The 19,891-nt window shown below is 34.4% G+C and overlaps 1 protein-coding gene across 4 annotated transcripts in view; it reads right to left on the reverse strand.

Moving 5' to 3' along the window:
• Positions 1 to 19,891, reverse strand: part of LOC123564875 (uncharacterized) — a 531,225-nt gene that overhangs the window by 19,911 nt on the left and 491,423 nt on the right. For 3 of the 4 annotated variants that reach the window (XM_053537514.1, XM_053537515.1, XM_053537513.1), the window contains 4 exons: positions 17,942 to 18,057; positions 12,839 to 12,906; positions 9,856 to 9,996; positions 9,210 to 9,332 (listed from right to left, as the gene is read on the reverse strand). In XM_053537514.1, coding sequence (XP_053393489.1) covers positions 9,210 to 9,332; positions 9,856 to 9,996; positions 12,839 to 12,906; positions 17,942 to 18,057 — 448 coding nt within the window. Of the gene's footprint in view, positions 1 to 9,209; positions 9,333 to 9,855; positions 9,997 to 12,838; positions 12,907 to 17,941; positions 18,058 to 19,891 lie in introns of those variants that run through there. The other variant, XR_008369995.1, reaches the window with a different exon arrangement.

Raw genomic sequence — 19,891 nt, forward strand, 5'->3', positions numbered from 1 at the left:
GAACGAATAACTTAAAAGTTAATGAGTTGGGTGGAATGAAACAAGTATCTTTGTAATTTTTATGACCTATTGTTTGCTTACAACAAGTTTTTTAATTCCTTTACATTTTTTAATATTAACTTCGTTTTCTAATAAATAATTACTACATTTACTTTCTTATCCGACAAATTCCACAATGGGAATGCCGGCAGCTTCAATCTTAAATTTTCTAATTACTTGTTTATTCTTATCGAAATACATTTTGAGTTGTTATCGTAATCACTATTATCAATAAATCTGTCCTTATAAAATCCCATATGCATCTTGTTTAATTTTAACATATTTGAATCATGTCCGGAATAATAATTTACATTAACCCTCGTACTTTTTTCCTTACTGTAATTATAATGAAAATCAACAATTAAATATTTGATACATCGAAAATGCACATTTCCAACATAACAAGGTCTGTTAAATAACAACTTTCTTTTCTTCTTGAATACCAACAATCTTGTTCAAAACATCGTTGAACTAACAATGAAGGTTTGGGCTATATATTTTAATAAAAGGTTTTCATCCTGAGTTAATTCAATATTATATTCTTTCGTAAATTCCTCCGTCGTCTTACCGATACAGAATTGTTCATTAACTTAAAAAAGTCTTTTTCAATGAATGTTTTTGCTTTAATCTTTTTTGAGTAGTAAAATCAATATACTTTTTAACAAGGAGATAATCACAAAGTTAATACTTTGTGTATTTTTGTGTACTTTAACCCTATTGTGTATATAGTTCAAGCATTTTTATAATGAACTACATAATTTTGTTTTTTTCATTAAAGTTGGAACTATATTTTTTTACATTACTTTTTTCCCTATTCATTTTTTCTTTAATAGTTTTACATAATTGGAAGCCTCGTCCTGGTATTTAATTTTTCAGGGTCTAAAAGGATAATCGTTGTGGTTTTGATGTAATTCTTGTTGGATATTCAAGATCACATTCACTATAAAGTTTAGTTTAAAAACCTTTGCAATCAATTTCTTGAAGTTGTGTTTCAGATATAAATTTAAAGTTTCCAGAGGGCAAAGGTTGACCACCTTGCCCACCGTAAAGGTTATGGCATCAAAGGTCCATATGTATTTCTGTCAATTTAGGATTCATAATCTTTTTCATATATTTAATGTTTGCTTTACTGTCATCTGGGTTTGAAACTATAACTTATTCCTCCTCTCAGTCCCCTTTTCAATAAAAGATTACATGCAATATCAAGTTATTAAATCGAACTAAGTCCATTCATGTTTACATTGCAAATCCCAAGCCTAACGCCAGGACTATCTAAAATAATGACAAGAATCTAATTGTAGTACTCCAAACATAGTTTTCTAAAATTTCGAATACATCACTAAAAGTATACGTCAGTTTTTAAATATAGATATGATATTCTCTCCCCATTGTTTAATTTAAATTTCTTCCAAACATTTTACATGTTCATATTCGTTTGTCTGCTATTGTGTTTCATTTAAAATTGATAAAACGCTTCTTTAGAAGGTATTCTGTTCTTTGAATTTTGAAATGAATCCATGTAACAATATGGTAACAAACCTTTTGTTTTATAAATTAAATGCTTTCACAATCAATCTTGATATAAAATTTACTGCTGGAAATTTTTTACTCATTTTCCAATGAGGAGACAAACTGGAATGAACAAGAAGACCAAGTCAGAAAATCATAAATGTCATATATCTTTCCATATTTTAGGATAACATTAATTTCTTTTTGAATTTCCTATTTGGTGCATATAAAATGACGTCATAACCTCGTAATTTTGAACAATAACAGGAATTTTTTGTGTGTTAGTCTAAAATTAATATTACATCTGAGTGAGCACGTCCTCGGATTTTCCTGTATATGACAATGATCCCGACCTTTGTCCGTTGGAAAACCTTGTTTTTCATCCGGAACGGCACTTCACCTTCGATATATCCTTTTTCACAGATAGGAAAAACTTTTGTTTTTTAATCACTTTCATCTTTTTAGACATTTCTTAGGTTCTTTGTTAAAAAATGTTCTTTAAATATTTTCCTTTACATATTCCTCTTCCTCAAGCCTTTTTTATAAACTTATAACTGCATTAGGACTCTGTAATCGGGTTGTTTAGTATATTTGGTCATCGTAACAAACAAACAACTTTATAACCTTACCACAATCATTGATTTTGATATGGTTCCTTTCAATGAAGATTCATTGAATGGTAAAGCATTTAAACTTTTTTATTATTGATTCAAATCAGCATAATTACAAAAGGGTCTGCAAACCTTTATATAATTTTTTTAAATTGTACTTTACTTCCCTCTTTGCATTTTACGCCTTGGGTACCATTAATAGCTAAAACAATTTGGTAGTGTTTCATTTAATATTTCTTCTTGAGTAAAATGGTGTAATCAACCTCTTACAAAAATGTTTCCTTGTTTGTATTGTTGTTTTGTTCTTCTTATCTATTAGTCTTTTATCCAAACATAATGTGGGTACTCATTGTGGTTTTAACCCTCTTACCGTCATCATCATTATTTATCATTAGTAATTAGCAACATGTCACCGTTTTTCTATCTATGATATTTTTGATATGTACAATGGATAAATCCGTAGTTTCTTCATACCAAATATATTAATGATATTTCATTTAAAAAACTTCAGTTAGTATTTTATTTAATGTACAGAACTTTAAGTCCAGTTAATCAGAATCGTTTATATTTTTTTATAATTTTGAAACTCTTTCATAAGTTTTGTACGGAAATTTATAAGCTAAATGACACCATCTAAACATTCATTATCATCGTTCTATTTATTTATTAATCCTTTTCATTAATTTGTATGGTTTGGTATTCTAAATACCTTGAAGCAGCCATGGACTATACTTATATCTAACTATTTATATAATGAAGCCTCAACTGACTCTATTCTCCAGCCACTTCCTTCAGAAATCCCTTACCATTCTATTTATTATTTCTCAAAAGCTTTGACGTAAAAGTTTTTTTATTTCATTTGGTGTTAATAATTTCTAAAGCCTGGACTTAAATAGCTGATTTATATATTGGTATCAGTTTTATCCATTTTTTTTTTGGGCAAAGTTATTTTTAAACACTTTTTTTTATAATACCTTTAAAGTTAGTTCAGATTTAAGTATTTCATAAGAGCGTTTTATAGTTAAATATATTTATTCGTTGGATCCTTGCTATATGTAATTTTATTTCAAATTTCTTATAATATTGTTGTAGATCTCTCGATTTCCATCTATATATGCTATTTAGAAATACATGCGTTCAGCAAAAAGGATTAAAAAAAAATTAAAAAAATATTAAAAAAATAATAAAATAATAAGCTTTTTAAATTTATCTTTAAGAGAAGAGTAAAATATTAAACTTAAATCTAATCCTTTTTCCATTAGTTTTTTGATATTCCACATTTTACTCGGTTTTTCTCGCTTCGCGCAATGTTATTACCCAGAATTAATACCAAGGTCTTTTAGACGCTGCAATAAATTTGCTTTTATATGTTTTTTTCTTCATTAGTATCACATCGGTACATAACTTTTTAGGATTGTTTTCGATATCTTTGGTCCTGGACATCACATAATCTTTCAATTCAGCATTTCTCTTCAGTTAATAGCACCACGTTTTTCCTTCAAATAAATTAATTTTTTAAAAAGATCAGGATCATAACATTTTTTGTAATTTATCAATGACTTATTTTTTTTATATTCCTCGCTAACGATGTGATCATGTTGATTTAATAACATTTCTTCTTTTAAGATTGCTTAAATATTTTTATCTGGATTCATTATTTCTCCTAAAGTGCTATATAATTTTGGCATAATCATTCATCTAACCTTTCTTCTATTAAACCATCTATATATAACTACTTATAGAAAAAATCTTTAAAAACACACCTAATGAAAGTATATTGATTTGAGAAAATTTGTTTATATTTCTCTATCCCTTTTGAAATAAGAATTTTAAAGTCATTTTTCTAAATTGTTATCAACTGTTAAAAAATTTTAATACCGTCTTGAAACATCTGTTAACCATTCTTCGTGAATTTTGTAGTTTTTTCTAAATAATCTACACCAACTTTGTTTTCTCTCCGTTCTTTTCTTTTTTTGCAGTCTTAAAACATCTTTCCTGGTCGGTTTTTTAACATAAACAAATCCATCAATAGTTTTTCCATATGGTTTTATAATATGATTCAGTTAAGAAAAGATGTATACGGCCCACCGGGGTCTTATAAACGCCGCTGTCGTGATATGTTTTTACTGTTGTTAACTAACAACGTTCAGGACAGAAACCCCATCAAACTAAGACTGTTTTATCAGAGATAACATTTTATGATGACTGTTTAAAGTTGTTAGCTGACAAGGAAATAAATATTTGGAATGTTCTTGAGCAGCAGGTTCAAAAAGGTTTAATGATTATAATCAGAGTCCATAACATTTTGGCCATTTCGTGAATTGGTTCTGTATTAATTCAAATTAGGATTATATTCTTTAATAATCTCTAAAACTACTTTTTCTGATGCAATATTACCTTCAACGGATATATTTTTCTCATTTAGATAAACTACTTTCAAAAAATCTTTTAAAGTTCACGTTATACAAGCTCTTCTTCTTTTTACTTTTTATATCGTTTATTTAAATTCCTTCCATATGCATTTCAAGAGTTTTGAATAATAATTTTTTTCTTCCATGCATTTCTAATAGATTGTAAAAAATCCTGAATAACTTTATTTGGATCTTCTTTATTACTGTTTCCAATCCGTTGCTTTTTGTTGTTATAAGTTGTTTTTATTTTGTGATGCTGTGTTTTTAAAATAATTTCTTGTCGTCAAGTTTTAGTCTGTTAGTAATAATGGTAATTACTGATGGAACAGCACCACAACTGCTACAAATCCGAATAGCTGGAACAGTGCTAATGCAGCTGCACACAAGACACACCTGCTGTAATATATAGCCCAGTACTTACTCCTCCCACAACATTAATAACGTTTTTCTGTAAGCAGCAACTGTTTTAGTTAAGTGAATGATTAACTGATCTATTGTTTCTATTCCATTATTATGAAATTAGATTTTTATTTTATGGACCATTTATATAATATATATTTTAAATAAATTTCTTCCATTCACTAAACGGAACCAACTCTTACATTTTTCGGCTAAACCTTTCCTTGTTACTAAAGCTTGTTTTTTCTTATAGTCTCGTCTAATAACTTTTCAATTCTAAAAGCTTCTTGTGTAGTAAGGTAAAGTTCTTGTCCGTAAATGAACCTTGAACTATTTCATTATTTAAATCTTAATAGAGTATGTTTCTGGTCGATTGTAATGATTAATTTTATAAATAATAAAATATTCCCTCTGTCCATTTTTGGTGTATATCTTTTTTCAAAATGTCTTTTCATTTGCTTAAGCGGACTCGATCACAATTTTTAAAATTTTGCGTTGCGCTTTAGGATCTTTAAATCCCCAGATAAATTAAAAGTAAATACCGTACTCTTATTGACGTTTTACAGCTTCATGGTGTCATTTTTATACTAGAATGTTGTGTGTTTGTTATATTTATCAACCATATCCTGCAAATTATCTAAATAAGTATAAGTATTATTTGCTGTAAAATATTTCCACATTATTCTTTTTAAAGTCTATTGAACTTTCAATTACTAACAACAGCTTTACCTTATTTAAATGTAGACATATTAATCTTATTTTTATCAAAATGATTCAAACTTTTATTATAAAATCTTTCCTTCATCCCCATAAACTATTGGTATCGCCCTTTTAAATATTTTTTTCAAATGCTTCGTACAGATTCTCCGTTTTATTCGTTAATGGAATACCCAACATATTTCTAAATGATATCAATAACGGTTACAAGTACTTGTTTTGATTTTTGTCTGGGTGTTTAACGCCATAGGGAACTGTTGTTCCTGTCCCAACCCAAGTTTGTTATTTTCGTTTTGAATAGCTGGTTTTACAACGAAATGTTTTGCAATCTTTCTCCAAACTTTTTGATTAGTGTGATTTAAATTGAAAGCTTTGCTTAATCACATTTACTCTTTTTACACCACTGTCATAAACAAAATTCATGGTCCATACCGACTGATCCAGTTCGTTACAGGAGGTCCGTTATCTAAGGATTCCTGGTCCACAATAGTTATTATCCTGGAAGTGTAAACCTTTTTAGGTACTAAAGGTAAACTTGCTTAGGAATATCTAAATTACCCTGCTTTAATAGTCTTTTTACAATTGTGCTTTATTTTCCCACAAGACGAACAGGTTTAGCTTTATCATTTTTCTCTCCATTTTTTGGTTATAACATAATGGGGTTTATATTATCAGTAATCTTCTTCTTTCAAACAATATTTTTTATTTGTAAATCATATATCATATGTATTTAAACTTCTTAAGGGTTTTTCAACTGGGTTTAAAACCTGTGGATTTTAAATTGTCCGGTATTGGTCAGTCCGACCAGGTTCAAAAGGTCAACTGGGGTCAGATTGACTTCGCACAACCAATACTTATACTACTAGCAGAACCATTTGGACCAAGATCACGTTTCATCAACGTTTCAACAAACAGTTTTAGAGGAGATTTTGCTCGACAGATGGCAAGTGATCACAACAGGTCACACTGAGTGTGCAACAGAGACATGGTCTTAAGGGTAACTGCAACCTTAATCTTCTACCTATACTGTCGACTTACATATTTATTCAAATGTTATAAAAACTGATAAAAAAGGTGCTTCTTAGATATTGATTTATCTGCTATTTCTAGACTTGTATACAAAACATTTTTGTAGAGAATGGTATCCTGCCTCATGTTGTCCAGCGTCAACTGTCCCAGTCGCCCTACTTCTACAAGTATTGCTCCATTACGCATGAGTACAAACAGTTTTGGTTAATACAGTTTTATGTGAAGAATTTAATGATAACAACAAATAGGGACAAAATAGATGTACAACATCAATTCAAGAATGTTTCAATTGAAGTACTAAATTATGATAAGTTGACTGCTAAAGTAAACATTGAAGGCTATATGATGACAAATTCATTTGCAGACAGCAGAAAATGCAGGAATACTTTCAATAATTTCAATATATGCTGTTTCAAGTGTTTGCAAATTAAGTTATGTGGCTAATAATGTGGAACAACTAATTTTTAAAGTTTGAATCAAATCTATTCAGTAATAATTGAGATAGAGCAAAAGTGCATCACAACTTGAACCTGAAATTCTAGTAAAAAGGGGACGTAACTCATAGCATTTTGATGCCAGTATTATATATCTTCTGTCATATGATGCGGGTGACAATGTTTAACAACTATTTGAATCAAATCCATTGAGAAACAACAGAGATATTGTAAAAAAGCATCAAAATTAAACTGAAATTCTGTGTAAAATGGAGACATGATTCACACAATTTTTGTGCGATGGTTATTGAACTTGTGTCCTACGACGAGGACATTGTTGTGGAAGAACTATTTTATTAAGGAATAACAAAGATAAAGTATAAGAGCACCAACATTAACCTGATGTTCTAAGTAAAAAGCGGGACATAATTCATGGAACATTGGTGCAAGAGTTGTGGCCCTTGTGCCATATGATGTGAATAAGAAGTAGTAAATCTCTATGGTAACAACAGTTACAGAGTGAAAGTGCATCAAACCTTTAACATGAAATTTTACGTAAAAGGGTTCATAATACATCAAATATTGGTGCCAGAGTTATGGCCCTTTTGTAAAAATGATGTGGGTGATGATGTGGAATAATTGTTTTAACTGTGAATCAAATCCCTACTGTAATAAGAGATATATAGTGAAAATGCATCAAAATTAACAGAAAAATTTAAGTAACAAGATGCCAAAATTGGCCCAAGTCGCTCACCTGAAGAGGACCTTAACCATCTGACCCTAAAAGGGGCCAAATATCCCAAACTGAACAAATTTATGAGAGTGCCTTAAATTAAGGCCACAGACCAGCTTTTTTGAAGATCCACTGAATGGTTCACGATAAATAGTCATTAAAATGTATTTTTACTTTTAGCACTAGCAACCCCTTAAAAGAGCAAACTCAACTGCCCCCCCCCCCCGCACCCCCTCCCCTCCCCCAACAAATTTGATAGAGAACCTTATAATGATCCTACAAACCAAATCTGATGAAAATCCATCTAGCCATTCATTAGAAGTTGTTAAAGGTATTTCTAGTTTTACCCCTAAAAGGGACCAGGTGTCCCCGGTGAAATAGTTATGATCCTTGCACCATATGATGTGGGTGATGATGAGGAATAATTGTTTTAAGTTTGAAGCAAATCCATCAAGTAATTACAGAGAAAAAAAGAAAAACGAGAAAGTGCATAAAAACTTTAACCAAGCTGCGGACGCGGAAGGACGCGGAAGGACGCCGACGCCAGGGCGAGTAGGATTTCTTAAAGTTAAGCTAAAAATTATGAGAGAACATTACAATCATGCAACAGACCAACGTTGATGAGGATCCAGGCTGTTCGTGAGAAGCAGTTGTTCTAGCGGCCATTAAGCGTCGTCAAGGGCCCTGAAATTTTTTTTATGAACATCCATCCCAAGGACCCATTCGAACGAATATGAGATGTTGCAAACCAAGTCTGATGAAAATTCATCAGGTAGCTCATGAGTCTTTGGAAGGTGGTGTATTTCTAGCTCTAGCAGCCAAGTTCCCCATTTGAACAAACTTGAGAGAGAACCTTACAATGATGCTACATATCCAGAATGATGGAAGATCCATTAAGCTGTTCATGAGAAGAAGTCGTTTTAAGGTATTTCTATTTTTGGCTCTAGTGTCCTCTAAAAGGGACTAAATGTCCCATTTGAAAAAAATTGAGGGAGGACCTTACAGTGATACTACAGACCAAGTTCAACGAAGATGCGTCTAGTTGTTCATGACAAGTGGTTTAAAGATGTTTCTATTTTTTAGCTCTAGCTGTCCCTAAAAGGGACCAAGTGCCCCTATTTGAACAAACTTAGAGGACCCTTTTACAGGATGCTACAGACCAAGTTTGGTGTAATTCTGATCAGCAGTTTCAGAGGAGATGTTTAAGTAAATTGTTGAGAACAGATGCAAGATGCCAGACCACCCGCCTATACTCATAGTTCACCCTGAGCCCTTGGTTCAGTTGAGCTAATGAATATGGAAGTGATACCAACTGACAGACTTTTACCTAGTGGTTGATTTATCTCCTATCACTAGCCTTGTATACAAAGCATTTTTGTCTCTGACAGATTGTAGGGAATGGTATCCTGCCTCTTGTTGGCTAGCATCAACTGTAACAGTCGCCTCACTTCTACAAGTATTGTTCCATCGTTTAGACAATTTAACACATAAGCACAAAAAATATTGTTACTATTAACAAATGTAGAATATTGTTTCCAGAAATTTTGAGGTTTAACGTAAAGCCTTGATAATTTAAAATTGTATAAAGACAGCAAAAGTTTCAGAAAGTTAATAAATTTTTGTTCCAATGATATCTAATGAAGGATTTGCCCATTAAGTTTGATCTACTGATCAAAATAAAAGATATATAGTTATTTTGCACAGTCATTAAATTATGATTCACACAGACTTCTATGAGGCCATATGATTTCGTACTTCACAATTTCACGTTTTATGAAATTTCAAAACAAATCATGAAATCGTGAAATGTAAAATAATGCAGAAACCAGTAATCTTTTGTATTTTCTGATGTAGCTTGAGTGGTTTTGCACATTTCATTAAATCTCGTGAACTGGCTCAGTAAAAACGAGTCTAGTAAGTTGCTAGGTTGCGTTCTATGCTTCCAAATGATCTACTTAAAGACTTATTCACACCTGTTTTGTCCTGGATAGGAAACATCATGACTGACATTTCGGCTTATAGGCGCCATATAAGAGGTTGTGTCATCTTGGGCTTGTCTAAGTGGCAAAGAAGGCCTTCTTAAGTGCACATCATCTGTGTCTGACATCGATATCCTGGAGAATAAAAAAAGTAAAAGCATTTGATTTTCATAACTGGGTTTGCATTTACTGAATCAAAATGCCTTTTTGTAAAAGATTTGTAGCTATGACTTAGAACCTCTATACATAGTTATTAAAAAAGCTTGGTACAGAAAAAATAGCATAGAATTATCAATAATGCATTTAAACAAGTCTGTTTGAATTTCAAAGAATATAGAGTTTAAATATTATATTTAACTAGAATGTGTCTGTAGGACACAGGGTGTGCCCCCACTGGTACATTTGTCACAAATAAGGGGAAATAATTCAAATGTTTGCAGTCTTAATGTGGTATAGCCTCAACAAACATTTTATGAAAAGGATTCATTATTCTAGGCGCTATACTTTTTGAGCTATGAGCATCACAAACAAAAAATCCACTATTCTGGCTATTTCAAGGGCCATAACTTTGTAATAAATGCCAAGATTCTCAGGAAGAATGCCAAGTGTGCAAGGACACATCATGATAAGGACCCAAGCAAGGTTTCAAAAATTTACATCAAATACTTTTTGAGCTAGGCACATAATTAGGTGAAAATGTGCATTTTTTTTACTGTTTCAGGGGCCATAAATTTAAAAATAGGGGGTGGAGCCAGCCAAAAAATAAAAAGTGTGCAAGTTTTTATCATGATAAAGACTTATGCAATTTTTCAATAATTTATATTAAATACTTTTTGAACTAGGTGCATCACAAGGTGAAAATGTGCATTTTTTTACTATTTCAGGGGCCATAACTCTGAAAATAGTGGGCGGATCAAAATGAAAAATAGGAGATGCGCAAGTTCATATCATGATTAAGACTCATGCAAGGTTTCATAAATCTATATCAAACACTTTTTGAGCTAGGTATTTCAGGGGCCATATCTCTGAAAATAGGGGGCGGAGCCAGACAAAAAATAGGAGGTGCTCAATTTTATATCATGATAAAGACTCATGCAAGGTTTTATCAATTTATATCAAATACTTTTTGAGCTAGGCGCGCCACAAGGTGAAAATGTGCATTTTTGACTATTTCAGGGGCCATAACTCAGAAAATCGGGGGAGGAGCGAGACGAAAAATAGAAGGTGCGCAAGTTCATATCAAGATAAAGACTCATGCAAGGTTTCATCAATTTATATCAAATACTTTTTGAGCTAGGCGCGTCCCAAGGTGAAATTGTGCATTTTTGACTATTTCAGGGGCCATAACTCTAAAAATAGGGGGCGGAGCCAGACAAAAAATAGGAGGTGCGCAAGTTCATATCATGATTAAGACTCATGCAAGGTTTTATGAATCTATATCAAATACTTTTTGAGCTAAGCGTGTCACAAGGTGACAAGAGCACCGCCAAGCGGGGCAATATACGTCCGAAGGGTTAAATCAGAGAATGGGAGCAAAATTTAAAGAACTTGATTGTTGAAGCCCAAAGGACAGGAACAACAAAAAGAAGAAATTCCAAAAAAAAATGTCCAAGTCCAAGAAAAAATTCTTACTAGGTAAAGTTATGTCAAAATACATCTAAAAACTAGATGTACCATCCCTGTTGTATCATAGAAAAGTGGTTTTTCCCTACTGCCAATAATAAAAAGGTTTCAAAATAAGCTATTTATAGGCTATTTATAGTAACAAAAAAGGGAAGCAATTCAAAATAAATTATTGTAAGAGAACACAAAAGGTATTTTGCCAAATGAAAACAAGTGCAATGCAGAGCAATATACACAAAGCAAAGTCATATATGACCTTTGACCCCTAAGAATGATCTTGACCTTGAAGCCAAAACATGCGCTCTGCACGTCACCTCAGTGTGGTGAACATTTGTGCCAAGTTTCTTTGAAATCCTTCAAGCAGTTCAAGAGATACAGAGCGGACACAGCAAAGTCATATATGACTTTTCACTCCTAAGTGTGATCTTGACCTTGAAGCTAGTCATCCGAAACAAGCGCTCTGCATGTCGTATCAGTGTAATGAACATTTGTGCCAAGTTTCTTTGAAATCCTTCAAGCAGTCCAAGAATTACAGAGCGGACACAAAACACACTCATATGACCTTTGACCTCTAACTGTGACCTTGACCTTGAAATGAGACACCCAAAACATGCACTCTGCGCGTCATCTTGGTGTGGTGAACATTTGTGTCAAGTTTCTTTGAAATCCTTCAAGGGGTTCAAGAGTTACAGAGCGGACACGAAATTGCTAACGGACGGACGCACGGACGTTCTAACGAAACGGTATTTATGTGACACCCCAATTGTTCTCTCTATTGTTCTAACAGTCACATAAAAAGAAAAAGGTCACATAAACAGAACGGAATGAATGACATCAAAGAGAAAGTACCGTTATGCAGTCACTTAACCATCATTTCGCGGGCACGGACAGACAGACAGACGGACGGACAGACAGACAGACAGAACATAATACGTCCCTTCGGACGTATAAAATGTGCATTTTTGACTATTTCAGGGGCCATAACTCTGAAAATAGGGGGTGGAGCCAGACGAAAAATAGGAGGTGCGCAAGTTCATATCACGATAAAGACTCATGCAAGGTTTCATCAATTTATATCAAATACTTTTTGAGCTAGGCGCGTCACGAACTTCGGACGGACGGACGGACGCACGGACAAGACCAAATCTATATGCCTCCACCACTCAAGGGGGCACAAAAATTAAACATGGTGAATATTGTGAAAATAGTGTTTACAACAAAGTATGAAAATATCTTTATTCCGCTAACGGTGATGCAATACAATTTTATGAACAAGCAGAGGGTTTAGGAAGCTTGTGAAAAAGGAATACTTATACAAGTTTGACTATAAATTAATATTCATCCGTGTATGTACCGCATATCATCGAGGCTTAGGTAGTGGACCCCGTCTTCATTATCATCGGTAACGTTTGCTGTATTAACCTAATATGATAATAATAACTAGAGCTATCACTAAAGGTGATGAATGTACCCCCTGCATGCACTGACACAGTACATTGCAATTTGACGCACACAAGATTGCATAATTATGTGGACTTTATGTATATAGACTGTATGTATACAGTATAGTAACAAAAAACAAAGTCCTATAACTATGCAGAATATTTATCTAAAAGAACGTAACATGCACCTTGCACAACTAGGGTTGGTACTGATCACTTGTGTGAAGTTTCATTAAGTTGTGTACAAGGGTTTGGAAGATTAGGCGCGCACAAGATTGCATATGCAGACTGTATGTACATAGTATGTTAACAAGAAACAAAGTCCCAAAACTCTGCAATTTTTGTTGTTGAAAGAACCTAACATGCCCCATGCACAATTACTGTTGTTTCTGATCACTTGTGTGAAGTTTCATTAAATTGTGTCAAGGGGGTGAGGAGAGATGGTGCGCACAAAATTGTGTCTATGTATATAGTATAGTAACAAAAATACAAAGTCCCGTAACTCTGCAAAAAAATTCTGAAAGAACCAAACATGCCCCATGCACAACTACTGTTGTTACTGATCACTTGTGTGAAGTTTCATTAAATTGTGTCAAGGGGATCAGGAGAGATGGTGCGCACAAAATTGTGTCTATGTATATAGTATAGTAACAAAAAACAAAGTCCCGTAACTCTGCAATTTTTTTTTCTGAAAGAACCTAACATGCCCCATGTACAACTACTATTGTTACTGATTACTTGTGTGAAGTTTCATTAAACTGTGTCAAGGGGATGTGGTGAGATGGTGCGCACAAGATTGTGTCTATGTATATAGTATAGTAAAAAAAAACAAAGTCCCGTAACTCTGCAAAAAAACATTCTGAAAGAATCAAACATGACCCATGCACAACTACTGTTGTTACTGATCACATGTCTGAAGTTTCGTTAAATTGTGTCAAGAGGATCAGGAGAGATTGTGTGCACAAGACTGTGTCTATATATATAGTATAGTAACAACTAGAAATGTGTCCATGGGACACAGATGCCCCTACTACATGACATTAAAATGACAATTTTTTCCCAGGTCAGGGGCCAGAACTCCTACAATACTGAATGAATCCGGATGCGAAACCCCAGGTGCACAACTGCACATGCTGACCAACATGCCTGTAAACTTTGGTGATTCTAGGTCAAATACTTTTGGAGCTACGTGCGACACAACATTAAAATGACCAATTTTTACGAAGTCAGGGGCCATAACTTCTACATGACTGAATGAATCCGGACGCGAATCCCCAGGTGCACAACTACACATGCTGACCAACATTCCTGTAAACTTTGGTGATTCTAGGTCAAATACTTTTGGAGCTATGCGCGACACAACATTAAAATTACCAATATTTTAGTAAGTCAGGGGCCATAACTCCTACATGACTGGATGAATCCGGACGCGAAACCCCAGGTGCACAACTACACATGCTGACCAACATGCCTGTAAAGTTTTGTGACTCTAGGTCATATACTTTTGGAGCTAGGCATGACACAACATTAAAATGACCAATTTTTACGAAGTCAGGGGCCATAACTTCTACATGACTGAATGAATCCGGACGCGAATCCCCAGGTGCACAACTACACATGCTGACCAACATTCCTGTAAACTTTGGTGATTCTAGGTCAAATACTTTTGGAGCTATGCGCGACACAACATTAAAATTACCAATATTTTAGTAAGTCAGGGGCCATAACTCCTACATGACTGGATGAATCCGGACGCGAAACCCCAGGTGCACAACTACACATGCTGACCAACATGACTGTAAAGTTTTGTGACTCTAGGTCATATACTTTTGGAGCTAGCCACGACACAACATTAAAATGACCAATTTTTACAAAGTCAGGGGCCATAACTTCTACATGACTGAATGAATCCGGACGCGAAACCCCAGGTGCACAACTACACATGCTGACCAACATTCCTGTAAACTTTGGTGATTCTAGGTCAAATACTTTTGGAGCTTTGCGCGACACAACATTAAAATGACCAATTTTTTACTATGTCAATGGCCATAACTCCTACATGACTGGATGAATCTGGACGCGAAACCCCAGGTGCACAACTACACATGCTGACCAACATTCCTGTAAAGTTTTGTGACTCTACGTCAAATACTTTCAGAGCTACGCGCGACACAACATTTTCGGACGGACAAGAGCAAATCTATATGCCCCCCCCAAAGTGGGGGCATAAAAAACAAAGTCCCATAACTCTGCAATTTTTTTTCTGAAAGAACCTAACACGCCCCATGCACAACTATGTTGTTACTGATCACTTGTGTGAAGTTTCATTAAATTGTGTCAAGGGGATGAGGAGAGATGGTGCGCACAAAACTGTGTCTACGGACAGACGGACGGACGGACAGACAGACAGACAGACAACCTGAAACCAGTATACCCCCCCCCCCCCCTTACAACTTTGTTGTCGGAGGGTACAATAACATTGCAAATTTCATATACAAAACCATACCCTCACTCACAAATTTGTTTTACAGTAAAAAAGAAAAGTCGTCTTGTAACATTTTACCAATTATATGTAGACATAACATTGAACAAATCTTCTTCATGCAAAACTAACTATATGATTCATAGAATTAATTCATGAAACTTCTAATATGTTTCAAACATATCAAAATTTTAACAATACTGGCGTGCACATTAATTCTATTTATTTAATGACATATATATCACTAATAAAGAAACAGATGTGATATTTAAATTAAGAAATAATATTTGTTGTTCAGATGCAAAGGAATTAGGTTCTATTTCACGAGGGCGCAGCCCAAGTGATATAATAATATGCATCTGAACAACAAACAAAGATTCTTTCAAGACCAAATCACTAAATAAGATATATTATTTCGATTATAACACGTTACCAATGATATGTAAGTACATCCCTGGCGGCATCAAATATTTGCCTGTATTATATTGGGGTTTTTTCCACGCGCCGCAATGCCGTTTGACGCTATGACGTAATAATTGTGAAGTCAGAAAAATGTATTGCTGTGTAATAACACACAATTTTAAGTCTTCTTTGTTTAATAGTAAAATGAATCGGGTCGTTGAAGAATATTGACTCTTAACTGAAATACTGTCACACAAAAGTTCTATTCATTTTAAAGATATGGCAGGTCAAAATGTCATTTTGTTTTTGTCATGATTCTTCTGCCTCATAAGGAAGGTTCAATACTATAGATATTCATGTGTATTTCTGTAACTTCTTTTCACTGATTTAATGCTGTTAAATGATAAAAACAATAAGGTCACTGTTTGATTTAACTGAAATTTCAAAATACAATATATATTTTCCCAAACATACGCAAAATTATACAAGAAGGACATAGTGGCTCTAAGTCGCTCACCTGGACTTGACTATATTTGACCGGGATTATATAAATGACTGTGTTTAGTATAAAACAAATAAAGTGACCCCAGTGAACAAGTTTGAGAGAGGACCATACAAGAATCCTATGGACCAAGTTTAGTGAAGTTCTACCAAGCGGTTCAAAGGAAAGTTAATGAAAGATGATTCTATTTTCAGCTCCAGTCCCCCCTTATAGAGGGAAAAATACCCCCATTTGAAACATTTTTACAGAGGACTTCACAAGAATGGTAGAGACCAAGTTCGATGAAGATCAATATTTTTTCCTCTGGTGGCCCAAAGAGTATAATAATGCTACAGACAAAGTTCGATGGAGATCTATCAAGCTAAACTTGAAAATAAGTTGCTTAGATGTATTTCCACTTTCAGTGCTAGCGAATCCTAAAAACAGGCCCTTGTGGAACAAATTTTAGAGAGGACATTAAATGATACAGACGAAATCTGATGTTTTTAGCACAAGTGGCCCATAAAATGGACCAAGTGTCTCTAAATCCTTAACTAAATCTAAGAGAGGACTCTACAATTATGCTACAGACCAGGTTTGATGAAGAACCATAACATGGCCCATGAGCAGAAAAGGTTGGAAAGTTTTTTCTATCTTTACATATAGCAGTCATTGAAAGGAGCCACGTGCATGTACCTGAACAAGTTTGGCAGAGGACCTTAATATTATAGACAGAGTGTGAAGAAGATCAATCAAGCAGTTCAAAGAAGTCATTTAAAGTTTTTTTTCTATGTTAGCTGTAGCAGTTCCAAAAAGAGGCCAAGTACCCCAATTTCAATAATTGGGAGTAAACCTTATTATGAGGCTTCAGACCAAGTTTGATGAAGATTCATCCAGCAGTTCATGAAAGGAACTAAAGGGGCTTAGAGCCACAACTTGAACAAATATGAAAGAGGAGCTTACAATGGTGCTACAGACTAAGTTTAATGAAGAATCATCAAGCAGCTCGTCAGAAGAAGCATGCGTTTTTTAAAAAGGGGACCTTATAACTATTCTACAGACAAAGCTTAATGGAGATTCATCTAGTGGTTCATTCAAGGTTTTCCTATTTTTAACTGCTGTGGCCCCTAAAATGGTTCATGTAGTATCATTTGAACAAACTCGACAGAAAACAATGCCCGACTAAATATGAGTATATCTGAGCAGTATAGTTTCAGGAAGATGTTCCTGTTAATTGTTATTTAGGGATGCCAGACAATCGACCTATAGTAACAGCTCACACTAGACATTTAATTGTAATTTATTTTTATGGTTTTAAAGATATAGGTAAAATAACAAATGTTGATCAAAAGATTTGTTAAGTGTATATGGTTTGTTTTTACTGTATATCATGTATATTGCCTATAGTCTGAAAGTCTAAATAAATGACAAAGAATGTTTTGTCATAGAGGTAAATACTTAAAATACAAAAACTAAATCACCTGATTAAGGGTAATTATAAATACTTCTGAGCCAAAAATGTCAATTGCAAGTATATGCATTTTCTACTTGTCTAATGCTAACATTATGATAAATTGTTGTTGGAACCATATAATATATTATGTGATATGTATTTGTTTCAGAATGATAATAAATTAACAGCAATCTTACGCTGCTCTCTGGTTTCCTAGATACATGTTGTCTTCTTTTATAGAAACATACACCTATAACAACAAGAATGACCAGAAGTACCACTCCAGCAACTGCTCCTCCAATAATTGAATACACTGTTAGAATATAAAGAAAAGATGTATTAATAAAAAGGCCGTCACGGCCCCAGATCCCTCATTTGCGTTACACAGCTTTCTAAAATAGTTCTGGTAGATGGTCACACAAGAAAAATATCTGCAAAAATTATTTTAAAATAGTGCCAGTGTTTTCTGACAAGTAAATTCTTTAAAGTTTTCACTAAGTAAATATGAGTAGGTAATGGTTTTTTGATGTAACCATATAAAGAAAACTAGCCCAACGAACAATGCTGACAAATTATTTGAAATCAAAGCAGCATTTAGAGAGATTTTCAAAAGTTTTCATACAAGGAATTATACGCCAACAACATAGTGGCCATATTTTTTAAGGATACAGACTGATTTGAAGGAATCTGATACCTAGTGGCCATATTTTTCAAGGAAACAGAATGATTTGAAGGAATCTGATACAGTGTCACCCAAAGAACATACCTGTGAAGTTCAGTATCAGAGATGATTTTTAAACTTTTACATATAACAATATAGAGAAAACTAACCCACTGCATGGTGACCATGTTTTTTAATGATCTATTTGAAGGAATTTGGTAGATAGTAACTTCAGGAACACGGCTTCAAAACTAGAAATTGCTTTTGTAAAAAAGCGCATGTCTCCCCCAATGTCCTACAGGCAAGAAGTAAATAGGGGTCTGGAGCGAAAGTCAAAGAGACACTGATGGTTGGCTGCAATAGGGATCATCCCGCTAAGTTTCAACACTCTTGGCCTAGTGGTTCTCAAGTCACTATTCAGGCTCCTGTGACCTTGACCTTTGATCAAGTGACCCCAAAATAAACAGGGGTTATCTACTCTGCATTTACAATCATCCTATGAAGTTTCAACATTCTGGATCAAGAGATTCTCAAGTTATTGATCGGAAATGGTTATCAATGTTCAGGCCCCTGTGACCTTGACCTTTAACGGAGTGACCCCAAAACCATAGGGGCCATTTACTCTGCATGAACAAACATCCTATGAAGTTTCAACATTTTGGGTCGAGAGGTTCTCAAGTTATTGATCAGAAACGGTTTTCGATGTTCAGGCCCCTGTGACCTTGACCTTTAACAGAGTGATCCCAAAATCGATAGGGGTCATCTACTCTGCATGACCAATAATCTTATTAAGTTTCAACATTCTGGGTCATGTGGTTCCCAAGTTACTGACCAGAAATGGTTTTCAATGTTCAGGCCCCTGTGACCTTGACCTTTAATGGAGTGACCCCAAAATCAATAGGAGTCATCTATTCTACATGACCAATCATCCTATGAAGTTTCAACATTCTGGGGCAAGTGGTACTCAAGTTATTGATCGGAAATGGTTTTCAATTTTCAGGCCCCTGTGACCTTGACTTTTGACGGAGTGACCCCAAAAACAATAGGGGTCATCTACTCTACATCACCCTGCGAAGTTTCAACATTCTGGGTCAAGTGGTTCTCTACTTATTGATCTGAAATGGTTTTTCAATGTTCAGGCCCCTGTGACCTTGACCTTTGACGGAGTGACCCCAAAAACAATAGGGGTCGTCTACTCCAGCAGCCCTACAATCCTATCAAGTTTGAAGGTTCTAGAGCAAATGGTTCTCCAGTTATTGATCGAAAATGAAGTGTGACGTACGGACGGATGGACGGACAGGGCAAACACAATATGTCTTCCCCTGAGAGGGGGGGGGGGGCGGGGATGGGGGACATAATTATTTCAAAATAGGGCCAGCGGTTTCTGAGATTTTAAAACTTTTTCTTTTCAGTTGCCATGTCAACCAGAATTCAGCATTCATAACCTAGAGCTGAAGGAAATTTAAAGGCGACCACCTAAGAAACA

This window comes from Mercenaria mercenaria, chromosome 2 (assembly GCF_021730395.1).
Source record: "Mercenaria mercenaria strain notata chromosome 2, MADL_Memer_1, whole genome shotgun sequence".
Taxonomy (NCBI): domain Eukaryota; kingdom Metazoa; phylum Mollusca; class Bivalvia; order Venerida; family Veneridae; genus Mercenaria; species Mercenaria mercenaria.